Source organism: Coffea eugenioides, chromosome 9 (genome assembly GCF_003713205.1).
Source record: "Coffea eugenioides isolate CCC68of chromosome 9, Ceug_1.0, whole genome shotgun sequence".
Taxonomy (NCBI): domain Eukaryota; kingdom Viridiplantae; phylum Streptophyta; class Magnoliopsida; order Gentianales; family Rubiaceae; genus Coffea; species Coffea eugenioides.
This window is the reverse complement of record NC_040043.1, coordinates 41,855,447-41,874,287: the sequence shown is the minus strand read 5'-3', so window position 1 is coordinate 41,874,287 and position 18,841 is coordinate 41,855,447. Positions and strand designations below refer to the sequence as shown.

The 18,841-nt window shown below is 37.1% G+C and overlaps 3 protein-coding genes across 3 annotated transcripts; 1 reads left to right on the top strand and 2 right to left on the bottom strand.

Annotated features, from left to right (window-relative positions):
* Positions 1-4,191: 4,191 nt before the first annotated feature.
* LOC113782606 (3-ketoacyl-CoA synthase 19-like) lies at positions 4,192-5,607 on the bottom strand. The gene has a single exon (XM_027328484.1). The coding sequence runs from the start codon at positions 5,605-5,607 to the stop codon at positions 4,192-4,194; it is 1,416 nt and encodes a 471-aa protein (XP_027184285.1).
* Positions 5,608-11,540: 5,933 nt separating this feature from the next.
* Positions 11,541-14,963, top strand: LOC113782998 (probable pectate lyase 4). The gene is made up of 5 exons (XM_027328990.1): positions 11,541-11,863; positions 12,556-12,907; positions 12,995-13,205; positions 13,504-13,572; positions 14,532-14,963. Exons 1-5 carry the CDS (start codon positions 11,737-11,739, stop codon positions 14,778-14,780), a joined length of 1,008 nt encoding a protein of 335 aa, XP_027184791.1. The 5' UTR covers positions 11,541-11,736; the 3' UTR covers positions 14,781-14,963.
* A 32-nt stretch (positions 14,964-14,995) lies between these two features.
* On the bottom strand, positions 14,996-17,118 carry LOC113782996 (exocyst complex component EXO70H1). Its single transcript, XM_027328989.1, has one exon. The coding sequence runs from the start codon at positions 17,041-17,043 to the stop codon at positions 15,124-15,126; it is 1,920 nt and encodes a 639-aa protein (XP_027184790.1). The 5' UTR covers positions 17,044-17,118; the 3' UTR covers positions 14,996-15,123.
* Between the last annotated feature and the right edge of the window lie 1,723 nt (positions 17,119-18,841).

Genomic DNA, 18,841 nt, shown 5'->3' with positions numbered 1-18,841 from the left:
TGTAGACTATATAAGGCAAAATTTCAACATACAAAAGCAATTAATGTACATACAAAAGCAGTTATGCGTCCCCAATTTGAGTTGTGACGCATTTCTTCTCAGCACACCATGCAAAAGCAGAATCAACTCCTTTGGTTAAATTGAAAAATATATTGCATTCCTTTATAATTTATAGTAAGAAAATAGGGATAATTTTAGAAACCTCCCCGGTAGTTTCTGACTATTTCACTGGCCTCCCTTCAGGTTTCAAAAAATTAAACTAGCCTCCCTTAAGGTTAATCATCTTGTAACATTTAGTCCCAATCAATAATTAAAAAAGTGATATTAGGAGAAAGAAAATAATATGATTGCATCATTACCCCTTATCTATTACATTATTTAATTAATTTAATACCAACCCACGCATTAAAGAAAACACTAAAATAACAAACTTTAAAACCATAAATATTATTGTCAACATATTAAGATTAGTTGTTGAGATTTTTATGGTATTAAAGTTCACTTTTTGTAATGTTTTGGTTATGGATTTTTTTGATTATTTGTTGTTAATCATGTTTGACAATGAGCTTGTAACTTAAAAGCGCAATTTGGATCTTGCATTAAGTGAAATATGCAAAATGATATACTATTTTCGATGCCATATATGATTTAATCCCTGATAATAAACAGTAAATTCTAGTGTTTTGTTTAATATTTGGGTGGGTATTAGTTTAATTAAACAATTTAGTAGATAAGGGCAATGGTGGAATCATATTATATTATCTTTCCTAATATCACTTTTTAATTGTTGTTTGGATCGACATGTACACTTGCATGCGGTTCACAGTATATTTATATTTACTGTACTTCGTACCATATTTCATGAATTCCACTCTGCAAAAGCAACTAATCGTAACAAGCATACGAAACACTTGATTATATACCTAGTAACATGAATGAAAAGCAAACATTTTACGCTACAAGAAGCTATTAATACAAAGTTGCTTTGGGGCAACCGCACAAAAATAACATCAATCATGCATGCAAGACAATAGAAATAGCAAACATATATAGCCATACGGGTGATTATGTGATAATGATGATACCAATAATCAATTCAACGATGATGCAATAGGTGCCATGATCAATTCTGTTTAAGGTTTATATTTAAAGTTAAAAATGTCGCTGTTGGCTTTATGAAGTTGATGCATAATCATTTTAGAAACTTCACTATCCTGGCTCCTTGGGAAATTTAAGGATCAATTAATGTTTGTATTGTGTGGTGATGAATTGATAACAACGTAATAACCATAAGAAAATGTTGCCGGAGAAAAAATGCAACTTTAGTCCAGATTTTCGTATGAATTAAATGTGTGATGAATTAGTGCCTAACTCCCTTGATTTGACTTGTTGATGATTTCTAACAAATGAATGGCTAATTGCTCAGCCTCGTGCGATTTTGTTCAAATCTTCATGGAATATCTTGTGCGGTTTTAGTTAATAGTGTAGGTAAGAGCAATTTATGCATTATACCTATATTTTCGACATTAATAATAGTGGTACGAGAACGGAGGGAAGCCGGCAAATTTCAACCTTGTCAGGCTGTCACCCACTCCTGTCTCTTTAGCAAGGTAGGGTACATGCCCTTAATTAAAGCAGCTGCATTAATTTCTATCAGATTAGGAGTTTATTTGCAACTCAAGCATGTAAAAGGGGCTCTGTGCTTGATAGTGAAAAAAAGCAAGGATGGTATACAAATTAATCTAAACTCTCATTTGAGTTCTTTGGTTTTCTGTGATATGGGGAGGACTCTCCTGTGCAGTGTGCTCTGGATGTGGATCTCTCTTCACTCATTAATAAGATCACTCATCTCTTATTGTAAAAGGAAAGAGCATTCTTTCATTTTAGGATTGGCTGTTGTTGGTGAGACATGTCATTTTCTTTCATTTCTTCGGGGTAGAGAAACCATTGGTCCACAAACACTGCAATCCGATAAGTGATTCCGTTAAATTTAACGAATTCTGTTAGTTTACAATTTAGTTTAAAATATGAGGTGTCGTTTTGTATGTTTTGAAATCACGGGAGCCTTTTCTGTATATTCGGTATACTACAAGGAGCTTTTTTGTTTTTAAACTTTATTATTATATTGCCACCCATGATTGAAGTGGATTACATCTGTTTATTAAATGGAGAACCCTAGACTTCTTTCAGACCACTAATACCACCAACAACACTATTGGCGTTCATCAATATGAATATTTGATAGCCCAATGTGGGGCTTTCTGGTTAGGCGTTTTAAGTTTCTATAGTACATACCTAATTTGGTGAAGTTTCTTCTTTGATTTCATGACTCAGATTTGCTACATTTGTATAAACACGAAAATTCAGATATTGCATGTTGGATTTCAACTTGGTTTTAGTAACATGCATGCATATGTATAAATGCTCCATTTTGTTTCTGTCAACTATCATTTTTGAGTAACGGCCATGTTAGTTTTATCCGTAGTTTCCTGGACATTTCTGCATACAGCTTTTTTCCCCCTTATATAAGATACGAATGTGAAATATGGAGCAGACGAATGTGACATAAGAATGCGATAAAGATACGAATGTGACTTAAGGGCACAGTCACGTATGTCTATGCGCTTTCATCTTCTTCCAAAATCGGCCTCGATCGGTTGGTAACAAGTTGAATCCGTCCCACATCGCTGGGATGTGGGTTCTTTAACCTGAACTTAAGGTTCACAGGTTTGCCTTCCAGTTATCAATTGGCTGGATAGGTAAGCTTTGTGGATCCCCCTTAGGTTACCTCTTAGCTTTAACCCTCAGTTATATTTAGGTCCCGTTTGGATTGCATTTTCCGTCATTTTTCATGGAAAAATTACTGTAACGATTTGATGTATGTGAGGAAAAAAGGTAATGGGGAAATGTGTTCACGGAAAATGACAAAATTTTTCTACGAAAAACATCAATCCAAGCAAGGCCTTAATTAGTTGGGTGTGTGTGTTCGATAAAATAAAAAAAAAAAGGTAACAAGTCGAAACTCGATCGTCGATAGTTACAAAAAAGGTAATAAGTCAAGGTTGTAGTACTTATGATTAAAAATCACTCATAGGTGCTAAAAGTATTTTTAAAAATTACTTAGGAATGGAGCTTTTGATGTTAAAAATACTTTTAATAGAAGATCAAATTTGGTGTTTTTAAAGTAACTTTTGTAATTTAAAAACTTAAATATTAAATTTAATCATCTCATCCTATATTATGACCTAAATAAAGAGATAAATACATTTAAAACATTTCAAATAAAATATATCCAATGCAATAAGTACTTATTAAATTATGTCTTTAAACAATATATTTAAAAGCACTTAAATACTTAATAAGTATTTTATTAAAAATTCTAATGGAGAAGTATTTTTCAATAAGTTATTGCAGCTCCAAAAGGGCCTTACCTACAAAAAAAAAAAAAGAACTATATTTAACTACATAAAATGGTTGCGCAATAAGTGCGTCGCCTTTAGTTAATGGTACTACTAAACTGTGGTTTTTTTTTTTTTATGGAAAATGTTAAATTGCGTTTGCTTAATAAGAAACTTTTTAGCAAGGCCAAAAAGACATAATCTTGGATATTTTTCTCCGGCCTAAATTTATGGAAAAATGCATAGTTATAGTTCCTGTATATGGCATCATCTGGCTATCTTTTTGCCGCGTGGAGAAAATGCATAGTTAGTTCCTGTATACGGGTATCATCTGGATAACCTTTTGCATAAATGCATTCAAAGACTTCACAGTTTGTGCCAGTCAAATCGTTCGTAGCTACTTTAAGAACTGTTTCAATAATAATTGTCTATCCACTGGAATACGTAATCAATTTATTTCACTGCGCACCACTGATTCAACCAGGCCATCCAAGGGGAATCGCATAACTTTTTCAGGAATCCGATGGAAACTATTATAGATTTTGGAACGGGCTAGTGGCCTGGACAAGCAGTAAAATCGTGGTCTAAACTCTAAAAGAACGGTAGGAATAAATGTTTACATACTACTACTAGTACTGTAAATAACTTCAGCTGTACTTTCCTGGCCAGAAAAAGTAATCAGTTCTGCGTGCATATTGAACATTTAAAAATACCACCAAACACATGCAAACTCCTGTTTTCATATAGTAATGCAATTAGTGTAAATTCAAATAACAATTCAAGTGAAAAAATCTCAACATCTAGAGGCCTTGATTTCGAAAGAAATTTTCTCACGAATGTCATCCAGGCTAAGGAAGCTCATACTTTCATCATTGAGCCAAGCAAATTTCTCCATGAAATGGTTCGCTAGGGACTTCGGAGGGTAGTTGTCAATGCAATCTTCCCACACATTTGAGCCATCCATGTCCCTCATCACCTCCCATACGCAAGTGTTGCATTTTAGACCAGCACCAAAAGTAATCATGAGTATCCTGTCACCTTTCTTGAGCCTCTTCTTAGCTTCCATATAACCTAAGACGTACCAAATAGAACCAGCAGCCATGTTGCCAAATCTGTGTAGTGTCATCCGAGATGGTTCAATATCATATTCGTCAAGCCCTAAACTCTTGCCAAATCCCTCAACTACAGCTTTTGCACCCGGATGTATGCAGAAATGTTCGACACCAGTCTTCATATTTGGAGCTGCAGCTAAGGATGAACTTTTCGTTTTAGTAATCTTTCTATAGGATACCATGATGACGAACAGAATTATTTCCCTTAATGGAAGTAATTTCGGCACGAGAACTCTCAGATTAGATTGAGCAGCAGCTTTGACTAGCTCCTTTGTCAAAGCAAGACGAAATCCTCGGTATCCTTGATTATCTTCCATGTCAATTCCACAATTGTATGCTTCATCGTTTGCTCCAAAATGAGTTCGGATAGTGTATTTCAATTTCAAGATGGCTCGATCCTGGAAAACCCTTTTGTTCGTGAAGAGCATGGAACAACCACCCGAGCGCATCATGCAGTTGGGGAGCATCATGCATTTTTCTTTTCCGCAATACCATTTTGCACCTAAGGCATCCGTGCTGACAACTATAGCAAAAGAATTTCTATGAGTCTTGAACAAGTGCTTGACTAGATCAATTGCAATAAGACTTGCACTGCACCCCATCCCTGAGAGATTGAAGGCCTTAATATCAGGCCTCATTTTGTAATGGTTTATGATTCGAGATGTTAGAGATGGCACGGATGAAAGAAGGGATACGTTCACCACAAGTATGTCGATTTCTTGTGGAGAAATCCCTGAATTAGCAAAGAGTTTGTCGAGTGTGTCGAAGAAGATTTCATCTATTTCGGATAACGAATCGATTAATTCAGGATGGACTTCTTTGCCCAGGATGATATTTTTCGGGGCATAAGTATTTTCACCAATACCTGAATTGACCATGGTTTGTAAGAGGAACCTGTAGTCGTCTAGGCCAAGGTTTTTGTTCCGCAAAATGATGGAAGCACATAAATCTGTTGTTAACTTCCTGTCCTCCGCGGGCTTGTAACACTGATAAGCTATCATGTAAAATCGTTGATTTGTGATCCGAAGGAATAACTTGTAGAGGTGGTGCATGAGGTAGAGGAAGCAAAGGATGCAGATTGCAGTAAAGAGCTCCATTCGTGAAACAAGAAAAGAACTGTGAAGGGTTGCAGGGAAATATTCAAGTATGTATTGGTGTAGGAAGATATACAGATGGATCATGTTTATAGGCAAATGTTTTTAGTTTAAATAATGGTTGGGACAGACTTCAATCAATTTCGGGTTGCGTGGTATGCATTATCATGCCTCACAAATCAATTTATTGCCAGAAAATTGGGAATTGAGATGCTTATAACCCACGTAAACCAGTGTCAAACTACGCCTCTGTTTATGGCTGAAAAGGTACTGTCAGTAACTGTTTCCCAATTTCTTCTACGGAGAACATTAATTACTATTTGTAATCGTGCATCATACACACAGCAGAAATTCGAGTGAAACTCCCGTGGAGGATGCCTAAACCTTGGTAAACCCCCTTCCCTCTAGTCTATTTGTGTTGCAAAAAGGGAATGCTGGACTTGGAGGGAGTCTAATCAAGAACAACATGAATCAAATTCTTGTTCTGACTTCTGATCCAGAGATAGACTCTCAACTACTAAATCTGTGTATCCAACTTTCCATTGCAAAGCTGTAGCTAAAGCCTAACCTAGAGCACCAAGGCAAACTCTAAACGACTCTCAAGTGCTTGATCGAAAATTTGCACAATATCCTCCCAATCATGATGGTATGGAGCAGCCTTACTTGGACAGCGTCATGTCTGCGTAGTCTAATCGGTGAACACATTCTGGCAAGAGAACCATATCTTAAGTTATTGTGTAACATTTCTTTCTTGACGGCATTCCCATACTGCCCAGCTATATATTTTCCGCATTGAATTCCATACTTCTGTCACCTATCCTTTCTCTCGACAGTCGACATACTGCACTGCATGTGCAATAAGTTTTGGACTAGCTCGCAGCCCAATATTGTTGGCAGCTGATCAATAATAGCTACTGCACAACCATAACGTTTTGAAAAAGGAATTCTCAAACTCATTCCGTGGGTGAAAGCTCAAGTGCCTCATGTTTTCAGTGTTTTAGTTTACTTCTGCAGCTCCTCTCCTATCTAAGACTTTATTCAGGCTTAGGTCATCTCTGACGTCTGAATTCATAAAACCAAGAATTGCAATCCATGATGCTAACACTCGTTCAAAACACGAACCATGCATGATGAAAAGAGATTTAGGCAAGGAAGTATGCCGAAAAACTGCTTGAATCCATGTTTTTCATGCATAAGCATTACCAGGAATCCCGTACAAGGATAATACCCAAGCAACAAATGAAACAATGAAAGCTGGAGACTCGATTGCAACTGAGTCACCACCTTAATTGGTTACTTTGGATTGTTAACACGAGACAAAGGCAACAGATGGCCTCAAAACCCCAGGAGGAATAAAAAAAAAGAAGAAGAAGATAGTAATAGAGTCATCCAACCTGTTATACCCTTATGAGAGAAGGACGGTAGCACAGTTTGGTCCCATGCATGATTAAAATGACATCACAATCCCACAAATGTCCGCACTTCATATGTCACGAATTAGTACAACATTTCCAAATTCAATGATCTTTCCGTACACATATAAGACAATACGGGCCATGTATGGTTGATTCCTATTTCAGGGCTAAACTGATGAAGTACATTTTGTCAATTAGCTATTCTGCAAGAAAATGTCTTGTTAAGGTAACCTCGTATTTTTTTGGGGGTACATGGGAAGAGCCACAGCTCCTAAGTACACAAAACAAGCCGGGGTGTGGTCACCCCAGAACATCCTCGTTGAGCAGCTTTCTGATTGCTTCCGGAGGTTCTTCCAAATTCTTCCATCCCATTTCTGCATCAACGCTGCATTTGGCAAGGAAGTCTGCACATTTGTTCCCTTCTCTCCAGATGTGTTTTAGCTAGCATGTCCATTCTTTCTTACACCTTTCTCGTATCTGCAAAACCAGATTCTAGTAAGGTGGTTCCTGTGTAGCCTCTGGGATTAAATTTAATCCCACCTTCAAATCTGTCTACAAAATGATCTTTCTGTGTCCCTTACTCCACGCTGGCTTCAGCCCACTCAGAATCCCCCACAGTTCAGCACAACATTGGATGCAACCCCTAGGTTCATCATAAATTTTTCCCTTGGGTCAGCAGTCTTCCATGCCTGATTACCCACAGCAAAAATTCCCACTTCATATGCTGTTTTTGTAGAAAAATTCCCCTTTGGTTCCAGCGGCCAGTAGAGTATATCCTGATTATCTTCATCATCTACCACACACAATGCTCCCAAGTTTTCTATCACTTCCTGCGGCAGATATTTTTTCTGTTGCTCCCAGTCCCCATTCCCTTGTATTTCTCCAGTAATGTTTCACTTTCTGCATTTGCTCCTGTTCAGGTAGCTCACAAATTGCTTCTTTCAGTAGAGTGGTTTCTCCAATCCACCTATCCGTCCAGAAGTTAATAGACTCACCATTCCCCAATCCCCACTTTGCTCCTTTTTGTATTAATTCATATCCTGCTCTGATGTTCCTCCATGTATGTGAGGAGTTCGCCTTGAATGGGCAATCTCCCTCCCCTTGGCCATTACAGTATTTTTTTTTTTTTTTTGAGTACTTTAACCCACTGTGAACTTCTCCCTATTAGAAATCTCCAACTCTGCTTCGCGAGGATGGCTTGATTAGCATTTCTGGTAAGGTTCGAAATGCATGCAAACGTGCCCTTTAATATCCCTAATGTGTACAAGTATCTTTATATATGTTGCTTGAAGATTTACCTTTAGTCTGGAGGCAACATATCTTCTTGAAGTCAAACTTCGAGTTTGGTGATATTTTGCATGCATGCAAAAGTCGCAAGTATTCCTGTTTGTATTGAAGGGCTTCGGTATAGCATGAAATGGTACAGAAACAGGGTATACACAAAGCAAAACGACAAGTAACCTTAACACAATCGAATATAAATCTCACGAATGAACAGAAAAATTATTACTTACCATGACGTCCAAGCCAATGAAATCAACTCGAAATTAATTAACAATAATAAATATAACCCAGAAAAGCAGAAAATATAGATCCCAACAGATTTGTTGCTTTAAAGTATCAATATACTTCAGGAGACGAGAAAGGATTAATTGAGTTTGATTATATTTTCCTTGTTTCATCACTTTTGGTTTCCTCTATATTTCTAGTAGCATTTCATTTAAAATGTGCTCAAATTTGTCCCAAATTACTCCCTCCAAAAAAGTTTCAGTTCGTTTCATTCATGTGTACCTTTTTTTTTTTTAATATCCCACCCCTTTCCATACTCTTCTCACCCCTAACTGCTATGTACAGAATTTGAACACTTTCATTCATGTGTGCCTTTTTTTTTAAATATTCCATCCCTTTCCATACTCTTTTTACCCCTAATTGCCATGTACAGGATTTGAACCCTAATCTTGCAACGGGAGGATTCTAATAGTGCATTTGAGAGGAGAGATTTGACCAGAAAAGAAAAGAAAACGGTAGAGAGAATTAATTTTCCACCATTTGTGAGATTCTTGATGTCAAAAAGAAGGAAAATGGGCTAATTTGGTCAAATCCATTTTGATGCTATAGTAGAGAAAAGCTTTTTGCCCAATTTGGCCTGATTTGAACGGAAAGTAGAAAAGTGGCTACAAATTTTTTTCAAAATGCCAATTGTGTTCTTAAATGGTTATTGAACAAATTTTTAATGACATATATATCCAAAATCTTTCCACTTCTTTCTTTAAATTCTCAAACAACATCAAAATCTCTTCTTTTCTTTTCTTTTCTTTTCTATCCTAAACTCTCAAACTAGCTGTAAGAGTCATTTCCTAACAATTGGACCAACCCCAATGATTAAAAGTTAAGGACATATAGTTTATAAAGGAAAATTAAAGAAGAGTAACAAAGTATATGGTGATTACAAAAAAACTAAACTTGTAATTAATCCATATAGATGTTACTAATTTGAACTAGAATAAATTCATCTCTTTTTTTTCGTTTTTTCTTTTTCATTCTGAGATAACTAAAACAGCTATTTTCACAAAAGAACAAGTCTTATTTCTTTGTGGATGATCATTGAAACGAACGGCCTAGTATTCTATAAACCATGAATAATCTTGATTGCTTCCTTTTTTTTTTTTTTTGGGAGAATTTACGCTTTTCATTTAAATTAGATCAGCAATAGCATTGTTGACAACATCCTTGGGAAAGTTTACAAAACAAACTCTACATTCCCTCAAGAGATAACCGCAGTTTAGACAACAAATGAGCGGGTACATTGTTTGATCTTTTTCACATGCGAGACTTTAACAAAGCCAAATTCTCTGTTAGGATGGACCTGATACAATGGATCATATAACAGATCAAGGGCACCAATACAATGAATGCTCCTAATTGCTGAAGTGCCAGTCTTCCCTGACTCTGATTGTGTCTCGATCATGGAATGGGCCGCCGATTATGGGCTAATAGCACGGTTGAAACCTTAAGACCATGATGTTTCCGCGCTCAATTGGATTGGACAATGTAGCATATCGAAAGAGTTTTGGACCATTTGAGTTAAATGGATTTGCCAGTTGTCACCAGCTATTGTTAGACTATAACCAATTGACCATTAAAAAAAATTATTTTAAGCAAAATGAAAACTTTTATTAATCATCAATTCATCGTTGTATTGTAGCACATACAAAGGAATAAAAAATTATTCCAAGTACTTCAGAGCCAAAACACTATGCTAATTACGGGTGGACAAAAATAGCCATTAATTCGAAAACTTGCGATATCCAATCCAAAAAAAATAGAGTACCTCATTCGCATTATTTGACCGAAATAGTGTACCCGATTCGCATTATTTGAGGGGTTCGGCGAAAAGTCGGGTATCTGTTTATATCCGAGACGTGTTAGGATAATAGGATTAAAAATTAATGGGTACCTGACCCATCCCATATATATATATATATATATATATATATATATACACTACAAAATAAAATTTTTAGTAATTTGTGGGTACTACAAAATAACTAACTAAAATTCATTTGTAGTTGTCACGATCTTATTTTTTTATGAAAGAGTTTAATTAATATAGAATATATATTAAGAAGGGAGTAATACTTATTTTAAATTTTTATTGATTTTGAATTTTTTTAAATTTTTTCTTTTCTTTTTTTTTTTCTTTGCATGTTTGTTTCTCAATAGGATACTTTTTTTCAGAAAAAAAATCCATGTTAAATCTTAGATGATTATGTAAAATACTATAAATTAAAATAATAAATTTTAAATTAAATGATAAGAGAAGTTGGGCTGGATGTTTGTTGACCCAACCTTCTGACGGAGACAGAGGTCAAAAAATAACTAACACATAACATGTGGTCAAGTCAATCAAGTGATGCACGGGATGATACTCGACTCGTGGCCACCATAGCTAGTACACCGGAACCACTCATCTTTAAGCAGGGCAGCTAAAGGAGGGATCATGGAAGTTGATCATAGTCACTTGTCAGCCATCCCCCTGCGCACATGTAGATACTTTTGTTTTTTAAAAACTAATTTTTCAAAAGCTATAAAATATTTTTAAAAATACTCTAAAAGATACTCTTAAAAATAATTTAATTTTTTTAATATTTTAAAAATATTTTAAAAACTTTACTACTCTTAAATATTTTAAAATATTTTCTAAAAATATTTCAAAATATATTCTAAAAACTCTGCTACAATAAAATTTTTTAAAAATATCTCAAAAAATAGCTAATCCAAACGGTCAAACCATTTTTTTTCCCATTCGATGAATACTCTAAAATCTTACAAAGGTAAAAGACGATATTCTTACCTAGCTAAAATTCTTAAGTATTGTCTCAGGGACAGTAAAATATTATTATTTAGAGAAAAAAAAAAAAACAAGTGGAGTGTACAAATTTCGTTGGATTGGTGTGACAATTGATGAGATGTAATCAGGGTTGGACTTAGCAGTAGAAATTGAGCCCGATTATTAGTCATAGGAAGGAAAACAACCTCCGAGAGTATCTCCAGAGTTAGGAGTACGCAAACTCATACAAAAAACCATAAAACCTCTGGAAAAGCAGTTTTTTTTTTTTCACTTTTCCTCCGGAAAATAACGGCCCCGTTTGTTCTTTTTCGTCAAACTTAACGACTTGTAGCTCACCTGCAACGACGTTACGGTTCTGCATCTACCATGACAACGTTGCCGTATGCTGACGCAGATTCCAGCCTGAGAGCATTGGCCGGTCGAGCGGAAGGTTTCGGCAGGTTCTCAGTTGGTGGCCTCCACGGTCCGGTCTATTACGTCACCAGTTTGGCAGGTTGACTTTGTCTTCTCTTATAGGAACGAACGATGAATTCTTGGTAATGCAGAAAATAGCTGATGTTAATGGATCTTAATATCAAACCTCAATGTTTTAGTGTTTATATGATTAGTATGTTTGACCCCTTCTCGGTTAAATGTGGTTTTGCTGTAAATATTTTTTGTTCTGGGCAGAGCAAAAGGAGAAATTGATTGAAACAATTGAACTATATGAACACGGCTATATTTGTCTGTGTACCGGTTGAGACTTCAAATGGAAAATCAATGGAAGTTTGAGAGCCATCTAGCTAGAATTTGGTTGCAAAAAATTTCTAATTGATGCCTAAGATTAAGGTAATTTTGTCTTGTACTGCATTTTTTAAACAAATTGGCTCTGTTTGAATTGCATTTGTGACAGAGGTTTCAGAAAGCATTTATCGATGGATAATATCATACTCGCAAAAGAAGGTAGTTGGGGAGCATGTTGGGAACGAGTATGAGCATAATTTTGTTAGGCATATACTACTGGAATCGATAGGTGTCTCATTTATACTCAAGATTTCAGTTGTTACAACTGACAGTAGTGGAGGATGTTAGAAAGCTAAGGTTATCTATTGACCTTTTGTAGTATGTTGTGGTATTCTGACAGTGTATCATGGTGCCATTTGGAAGGTTTTTAGGCTCTAAATTTTGTATGGTATCTTTTTGTAGATGATGGTCCAGGATCACTTCGTGATGGATGTCGTAGAAAAGAACCACTTTGGATTGTTTTTGCAGTTTCAGGCACCATTCATCTCTCGTCATACTTGAACGTGTCATCTTACAAAACCGTTGATGGCCGTGGCCAAAGGATAAAACTGACCGGCAAGGGCTTGAGGCTGAAGGAATGTGAGCACATTATTATATGCAACCTGGAGTTTGAGGGCGGTAGAGGGCATGATGTTGATGGCATTCAGATAAAGCCGAATTCCAGGCACATATGGATAGATCGATGTAGTCTTCGTGATTATGATGACGGACTCATAGATATAACCAGACAAAGTACAGACATCACTATTTCCAGGTCAATAGTTACTGCATTTTATATGCCAATTCAAGTTGTATGCTTTCTAGAGATATTCAATTTTGATAATGAACTTTAATTCTGTAGATGCAACTTCACACAACATGACAAGACAATGCTTATTGGAGCAGATCCATCTCATGTTGGTGATAGATGTATTAGGGTGACTATTCACCACTGCTTTTTCGATGGGACTCGTCAAAGGCACCCTCGTGTTAGATTTGGAAAAGTTCATCTGTACAACAATTACACCAGGAACTGGGGCATATATGCTGTTTGCGCCAGTGTAGAATCACAAGTAATCTCTAAATTGTTCTTTTTTTCCCAGATACTTGAATTGATTGTGAGGGAAGTCATTTTATGTAGAACTACACTTGAAACTGGGGCCTACATGCTGTTTGTGCCAGTTTAGAACCACAAGTGATCTCTAAATTGCCTTTTTTTTTTTTCTTTTGGTCATGATATTTGGATTGATTGTTAGGGAACTTATGAAGGTTTTTTTGATTACTTAAAGACTAGAACTGAAGTATGTAATATTTCTAGACTAATTTAAGTCTTGGAAATTCATTCTTCATCTTAAATGAAATTGTTACCAGGTATATTCTCAATGCAACATTTATGAAGCTGGGCAGAAGAAAAAAGCTTTCGAGTACTACACAGAGAAGGTACTTCATGAACTTATATCTTATGATGGGCTTAAACGAAGAAAGATTGATACAACACTTTGTTTTGCACTAAGCTCATACATTTTTGTCAAGTTTATTAGCATCTTATTAATCCTCCAGCTGGAAGGAGAAATTAAGTTATTTACCTTGACCTACTGGTAAATCAAGTCAACAAAAAATAATGCGACATTTTCTGTAAATGTGCTTATCTCATGTTTCTGCTTGAAAATGAAATGACCATGTCTTAGTTGCTAACTCAAAATTTTCGTTGTTTACAATCTTTGCTTGTCAGCTATGACAAGAATGTATTCAATGGAATAGATTCTGGGCAACAGGGACAAAACAAGTATAAATGAGATCCTAGGTGAGATCAGAATATTATGGTGACTGGTGAGTTTGGGGCAAAACTAAAGGATAGAGATTCCGTGTTTGGTGAAGGTAATGCCTAGAAGATGTTTTAAGAAAAATCACTTAACTGAGTTTTGGCATTTCAATCTAGATTCATTAATTCGAAAGGCTAAGGTGAACAATCAATTATCTCAAGGGTGATGAATGACGTAGACCAAAATTCGCTGTGGTACAAGCTACAAAGTCATCAATAGGGATATGAGCACTGTTATAAACATGAAACATGGCATTGGGCAACAAGAACAAGGAGGGAATCCTTTAGCTGAAGTCAGTAACTCTCAAAAAGGGGAAAATTTTTAATAGGGGTATGAGGGTGTTGGGACTTTGGTGTGCCCACATATCATGTAAGAGCTTAATTAAGATGACAGAAAGAAGGATGCATCTGTGACCTGCTTTTACATACCAGGTCAAAAGCTTTGGTATGAAGTTGAACAGGGAATGTGCCAGATTATTGCTGTTGGTGACCACCTATGTTTAATCATTGTCTTCTTATGTGTGATTAATTACATGTTCAAACATATCAACATTTGAATTTTGTAATGATCATTTAGGCAGCGGATAAGCAGGAGGCGAAGTCTGGTCTGATAAGATCTGAAGGGGATTTGTTTCTGAGTGGAGCTCAAGCATTCTTAGTTGCAGGATGTAGTGAAGAAAGCATGTTTCATCCCAGTGAATTTTACCCCACATGGACGCTGGAACCTGCCTCAGACTCTCTTAAAGCTGTTCTTCAGATTTGCACAGGCTGGCAATCTATTACCCTTCCAGCCGAAGAAAGCAGCAGCCGTGCAGCAACTGCATGATGACTTGCTTTCATTTTATATAAGTATGTAAATTTCCAGAAATTGTTGGAACTTGAGAACTTCATTTGAAATACTCTGCACATGTTGTTATTGTACATTAGGTGATATTGACGAGTACGAATTCAGTCTGGCTGTGCTCCTTTTTTAAGCAGTAGGGCACCGGAATAAATTTTCTTTTATTCATCTTGTTGACATACTATAACTATACCTCTGGATGATTGCAAAAGATGCTTTCATTAGTGTGTAAACAATTCAGTCTTACTTAGAAAAGCTAACTTCTTCAACATGAAGCGCAATAACATAGGACAAAAAAAAATACAGCTTTAATCTCTGTCAACAAGGATTATGGGAGCCATCTTGATGCTCGAGAAGTTGACAATGATGATGATGAACTCTCTAGTACCGCAGTTCCTTGGAGTATACCTGACAGATAATTTCCTAAATTATCTGGGGAGAACCTCACCAATTTCAAGGTCCTGTCCCCCTTAAGTACATCAATATGTGTGCTGTAGAATTCCCTATATACGGGCACCAGTTTGCTTTTTATTGATAGTTTGATATCATCTCGAAACTTCCCATCTGGAACCACCCAAGACATTTGTTTCCGGCATGCCTCATCAAAGGCTGCTTTGAATTGCCTGAAATACGTCTTTACAGTATCAGGCGACATATCTTCTTGTGATTTTTCCGGTAGGCATGAAAACACTTTATTCCAAGCCATCAGTTCGTAATTTGCTGCATATAATTTCACCTTTCTGTCAAGCTTCACCGTCCAGTCATCGCCTAGAAGGCACTTGAGGGATGTGGTAGAGACTTTTTTGCCAACAAACTGGAGATTGTTAGCCAAGAAGAGATAGGACAGTGCAATGTCATTATATAAATTAGCTTTACTATCAAGTTTACAAAGGAGGACAAGGATGATCCACGCAAGTCGAACAGAGACAGCTGAAGTTGGCATCTCATTGACCGTTGGACTCTCGAAGTAGGACTCTGGAAGTGGCAACTGTGTTGGGGATGCAGAACCAGCAATGATATCAGAGAGAACTCCGCTATAGTTGGCAAGTGAAGAGACGTAATTCAGCACTGAAATGGTCAATGGATGTATTGCTCCACCAGGAACAGGGACTTTAGATGAATTCTTTTGAATTGATGACTCAAAATCAGTGAGAAGTGTCCTGACTGAGTCACTGAGCTTATGGAGAGAGGAGCAAGCTTGAGATTTGACAGAGGAGATTGATTCAAATGAGAAGATTGATTCAGTCTCCGGCCACAGGTCCGAGATTGCTTCATACAAGTCCATTAGCAGGAAAACTTTTTCCGGCCATCTTTTACTTTTTGCAACAAGCTCTGGAAATCTGAACAGATTGGTTGCTCCCTCTTTAGCTATATCAGCGAAACATGATTCTCTGATTGCTTCAGAGGAAGAGAAGACATGATCGCACAGAAATCTCTCTCCATGTAAAAGGGTTTTCACTGCAATTTTGATTCCATTCAACCAAGTTTTTATCTGATGCTCCAGAGCAGTGGGATTCATTTTGTTGATCTGGGATGAACTGTATCGTTCAATCCCAAGACGGTAGAGTCCTTCATCAACAATTGACCTTCTGATGATTTTATATATTGTCAGACACTCTTTCCCATAACCTGTGCTGATCATGCAATCGGCAATCAGCCTGAGGTCAGACATGGCTAGCACTGAAAGCCGTTCGACTTCAGAAATCTTATCGCCAACTCTCTGAATCTCATGGTCGGAGCTGTAGTCATTTTCATCATCTGAAGTAGCGGACAGTGACCGTGATATTGTTGAGGATCGGCTAGAAACCGATTCTGGATCCAAATACTCCCTATTAGCTGACAAAATTTGGTAGAACTCTTTCTCGAGGCGCTGCATAGACATTTGCATCAGGTTTTGTGCTCGTACGAGTTTGCCAGCACTAGCTCGTTCGGAAACGAGGAAATGCATGGCTCTGCGCAAGTCCTTGATACAGTTGACAAAGTCCTTGGCTTCTTTTCTGTTCTCTTGGAAGAGCGAGGTGAATTTAGCGAAGGTGGAGCCTTTGACGTCCCATTTTGTGATCATGGCCTCAGCCTTTTCAATGTTTTCATCCATCATTGGCTCAGAGATTGTGTTTGAAGAGAAATGATTGGAAAATGAAGAGATGGTTGAGGTAGAATTGGACGGGGAGAAGATTCTTGCCATTGCTCTCCGTGGAGTGGCAGGCAGTGCTGCTGTCTCCCTTCTGGGAATTTCAATAATCGCCATTTCGATCAGTTCTTCAAATGATGAAAAGGCAAAAAAAGGAGAAGGGATGAGGAGGAAGAAAGGAGCTGGCAAGTCCTGCAGACTTCTTTCTTGGGTTTATGGTTTAGGTGCTAAGGGACTTCGCAGTATTTAAAGGCAATGATAGTTAACGAGAGCTGTAGTTGGCAGTTGGTATTCGAGGAGGGTTGCAAATGAATACTTGACTAGTTGAGGTAGCACTATCAGTGGACTTCTCCGGGGAGATTGACTCGACTTGCTTGCTTGATACACAGATTACTATATACTATATACTTGTAAAGATGTGAAGACAATTATAAGGCAGATAAAAATCAATGGGACACCGCGAAGGATTTGTTGAAAACTGCAAGATTCCGAATATGGGTTTTAGATTGGAAGTGTTTGTTTGTCAACTATTGATGAAGCCGAAACTTGGAAGGGAGGGAACTATTAATTAGCAGATTTTTGCGACCAGGTTTCCATTTCCAGACACGAAGCTTATACAAGCGACGACTCTCTTTTTTTCTTCTTGATGATTAGCACAAAATAAATTATGTGCACATGTCGTAATATAATTCCAGATCCTTACTAAAGTGTGAGGAAAATCAAATTGTGCCTTGTTATCAAACTTGTGTTAATTATGGCCGCAATGGGTAGCGACATCTTTTTTGCCGGTGATCAAACTTCGTTGACGAAAGCCCAAATAATTTTGAAACTTCCCAGACTTTGCTGCAGGTCTTCTCTATTTTCTTGTTTCCAACTTTTTGAGGGAATTAAAAGACCAAAAACAAAAAAATCTTCAGATGCAACGCCAGTCATTCTAGATGACAACGTATTTGGTCACTTCTATTTATAGATTACTTTACATATATATCTAAGATACTAAAGTCGTAAAAGATCATTACATTCAACGGTCAATTTTATTTAAGAAAGTTTACTGGTGGGTGCAATCATGGCATTAGTTTCAAGGTGTGGAGATCAGTAAAAGATATTATTATGAAACTATTATATCTACATGAGTTAAGACGTACTTTCATTTTCTTTTCTTTTTTTTTTACAACCACTCTCATCTTACCATCTACCCAAAACTGGTACTATTTGTGCCCCAAGTCCAACATGTCATGAACAAGCAGAATGGCATACAGCACAATGTAGAAAACAAAAAGGAATATGTTGTTTTCATACTTCGGTCGTTGATATCAGACTTGGTCCTTGGTCCTCCTCTTGGCCTCCTGCTACCCTCATGCATGCTTCCTTATTCACAAATACGAAATGAAAAGTTTCAGGAAATTCATTGGTCCGGTCCGTCATTGTGGTGGTGGAAATCCAAGAAAACTTGTTAGGGGTAATTAGAAATAGAAGTTTTAATTGAAAAAAAAATTATGCTATTCACTTATAAGATATAATACACTTACAAGTTTTCTCGTATCCCTTTTGGACATATTAGTGGGATTTGGAGGAAAATAGGAGAGGCATCTAAATGACCAATGCCTGTGGAGACCATTCACTCATCAAGTGGTAATTAGTCTTGTCCCTCCTGGATAGCTCGTTTGGTCACGACAGCCCCTTAGAAGTCGTTGTTCAGTTCCCCACCAGGGATCGAGTCCCAGCTGTTAACGTGTTCGGGGGAAGGGGCCTCTCCTCCCGAGCCGGAGTGGGATTAGTCGGGCCCTGTAAGGATTGATCCGGACACCACTCCGTCAGCAAAAAAAAAAAAAAAAAAGTTAGTAATTAGTCTTGTTTTCTGGTTACTTGTACATGTCATGGTAAGCTAATGCTGTATAAGCAAACGGTCTTTTTG

Excerpts from the sequence above, each read along its gene's own strand:
- LOC113782606 (XM_027328484.1), bottom strand. The coding sequence starts at position 5,607 with ATGGAGCTCTTTACTGCAATCTGCATCCTTTGCTTCCTCTACCTCATG.
- LOC113782998 (XM_027328990.1), top strand. The coding sequence starts at position 11,737 with ATGACAACGTTGCCGTATGCTGACGCAGATTCCAGCCTGAGAGCATTG. Across the intron at positions 11,864-12,555 it reads TTACGTCACCAGTTTGGCAG|ATGATGGTCCAGGATCACTT; the intron begins GTTGACTTTGTC and ends ATCTTTTTGTAG. Across the intron at positions 12,908-12,994 it reads ACAGACATCACTATTTCCAG|ATGCAACTTCACACAACATG; the intron begins GTCAATAGTTAC and ends TTAATTCTGTAG.
- LOC113782996 (XM_027328989.1), bottom strand. The coding sequence starts at position 17,043 with ATGGCGATTATTGAAATTCCCAGAAGGGAGACAGCAGCACTGCCTGCC.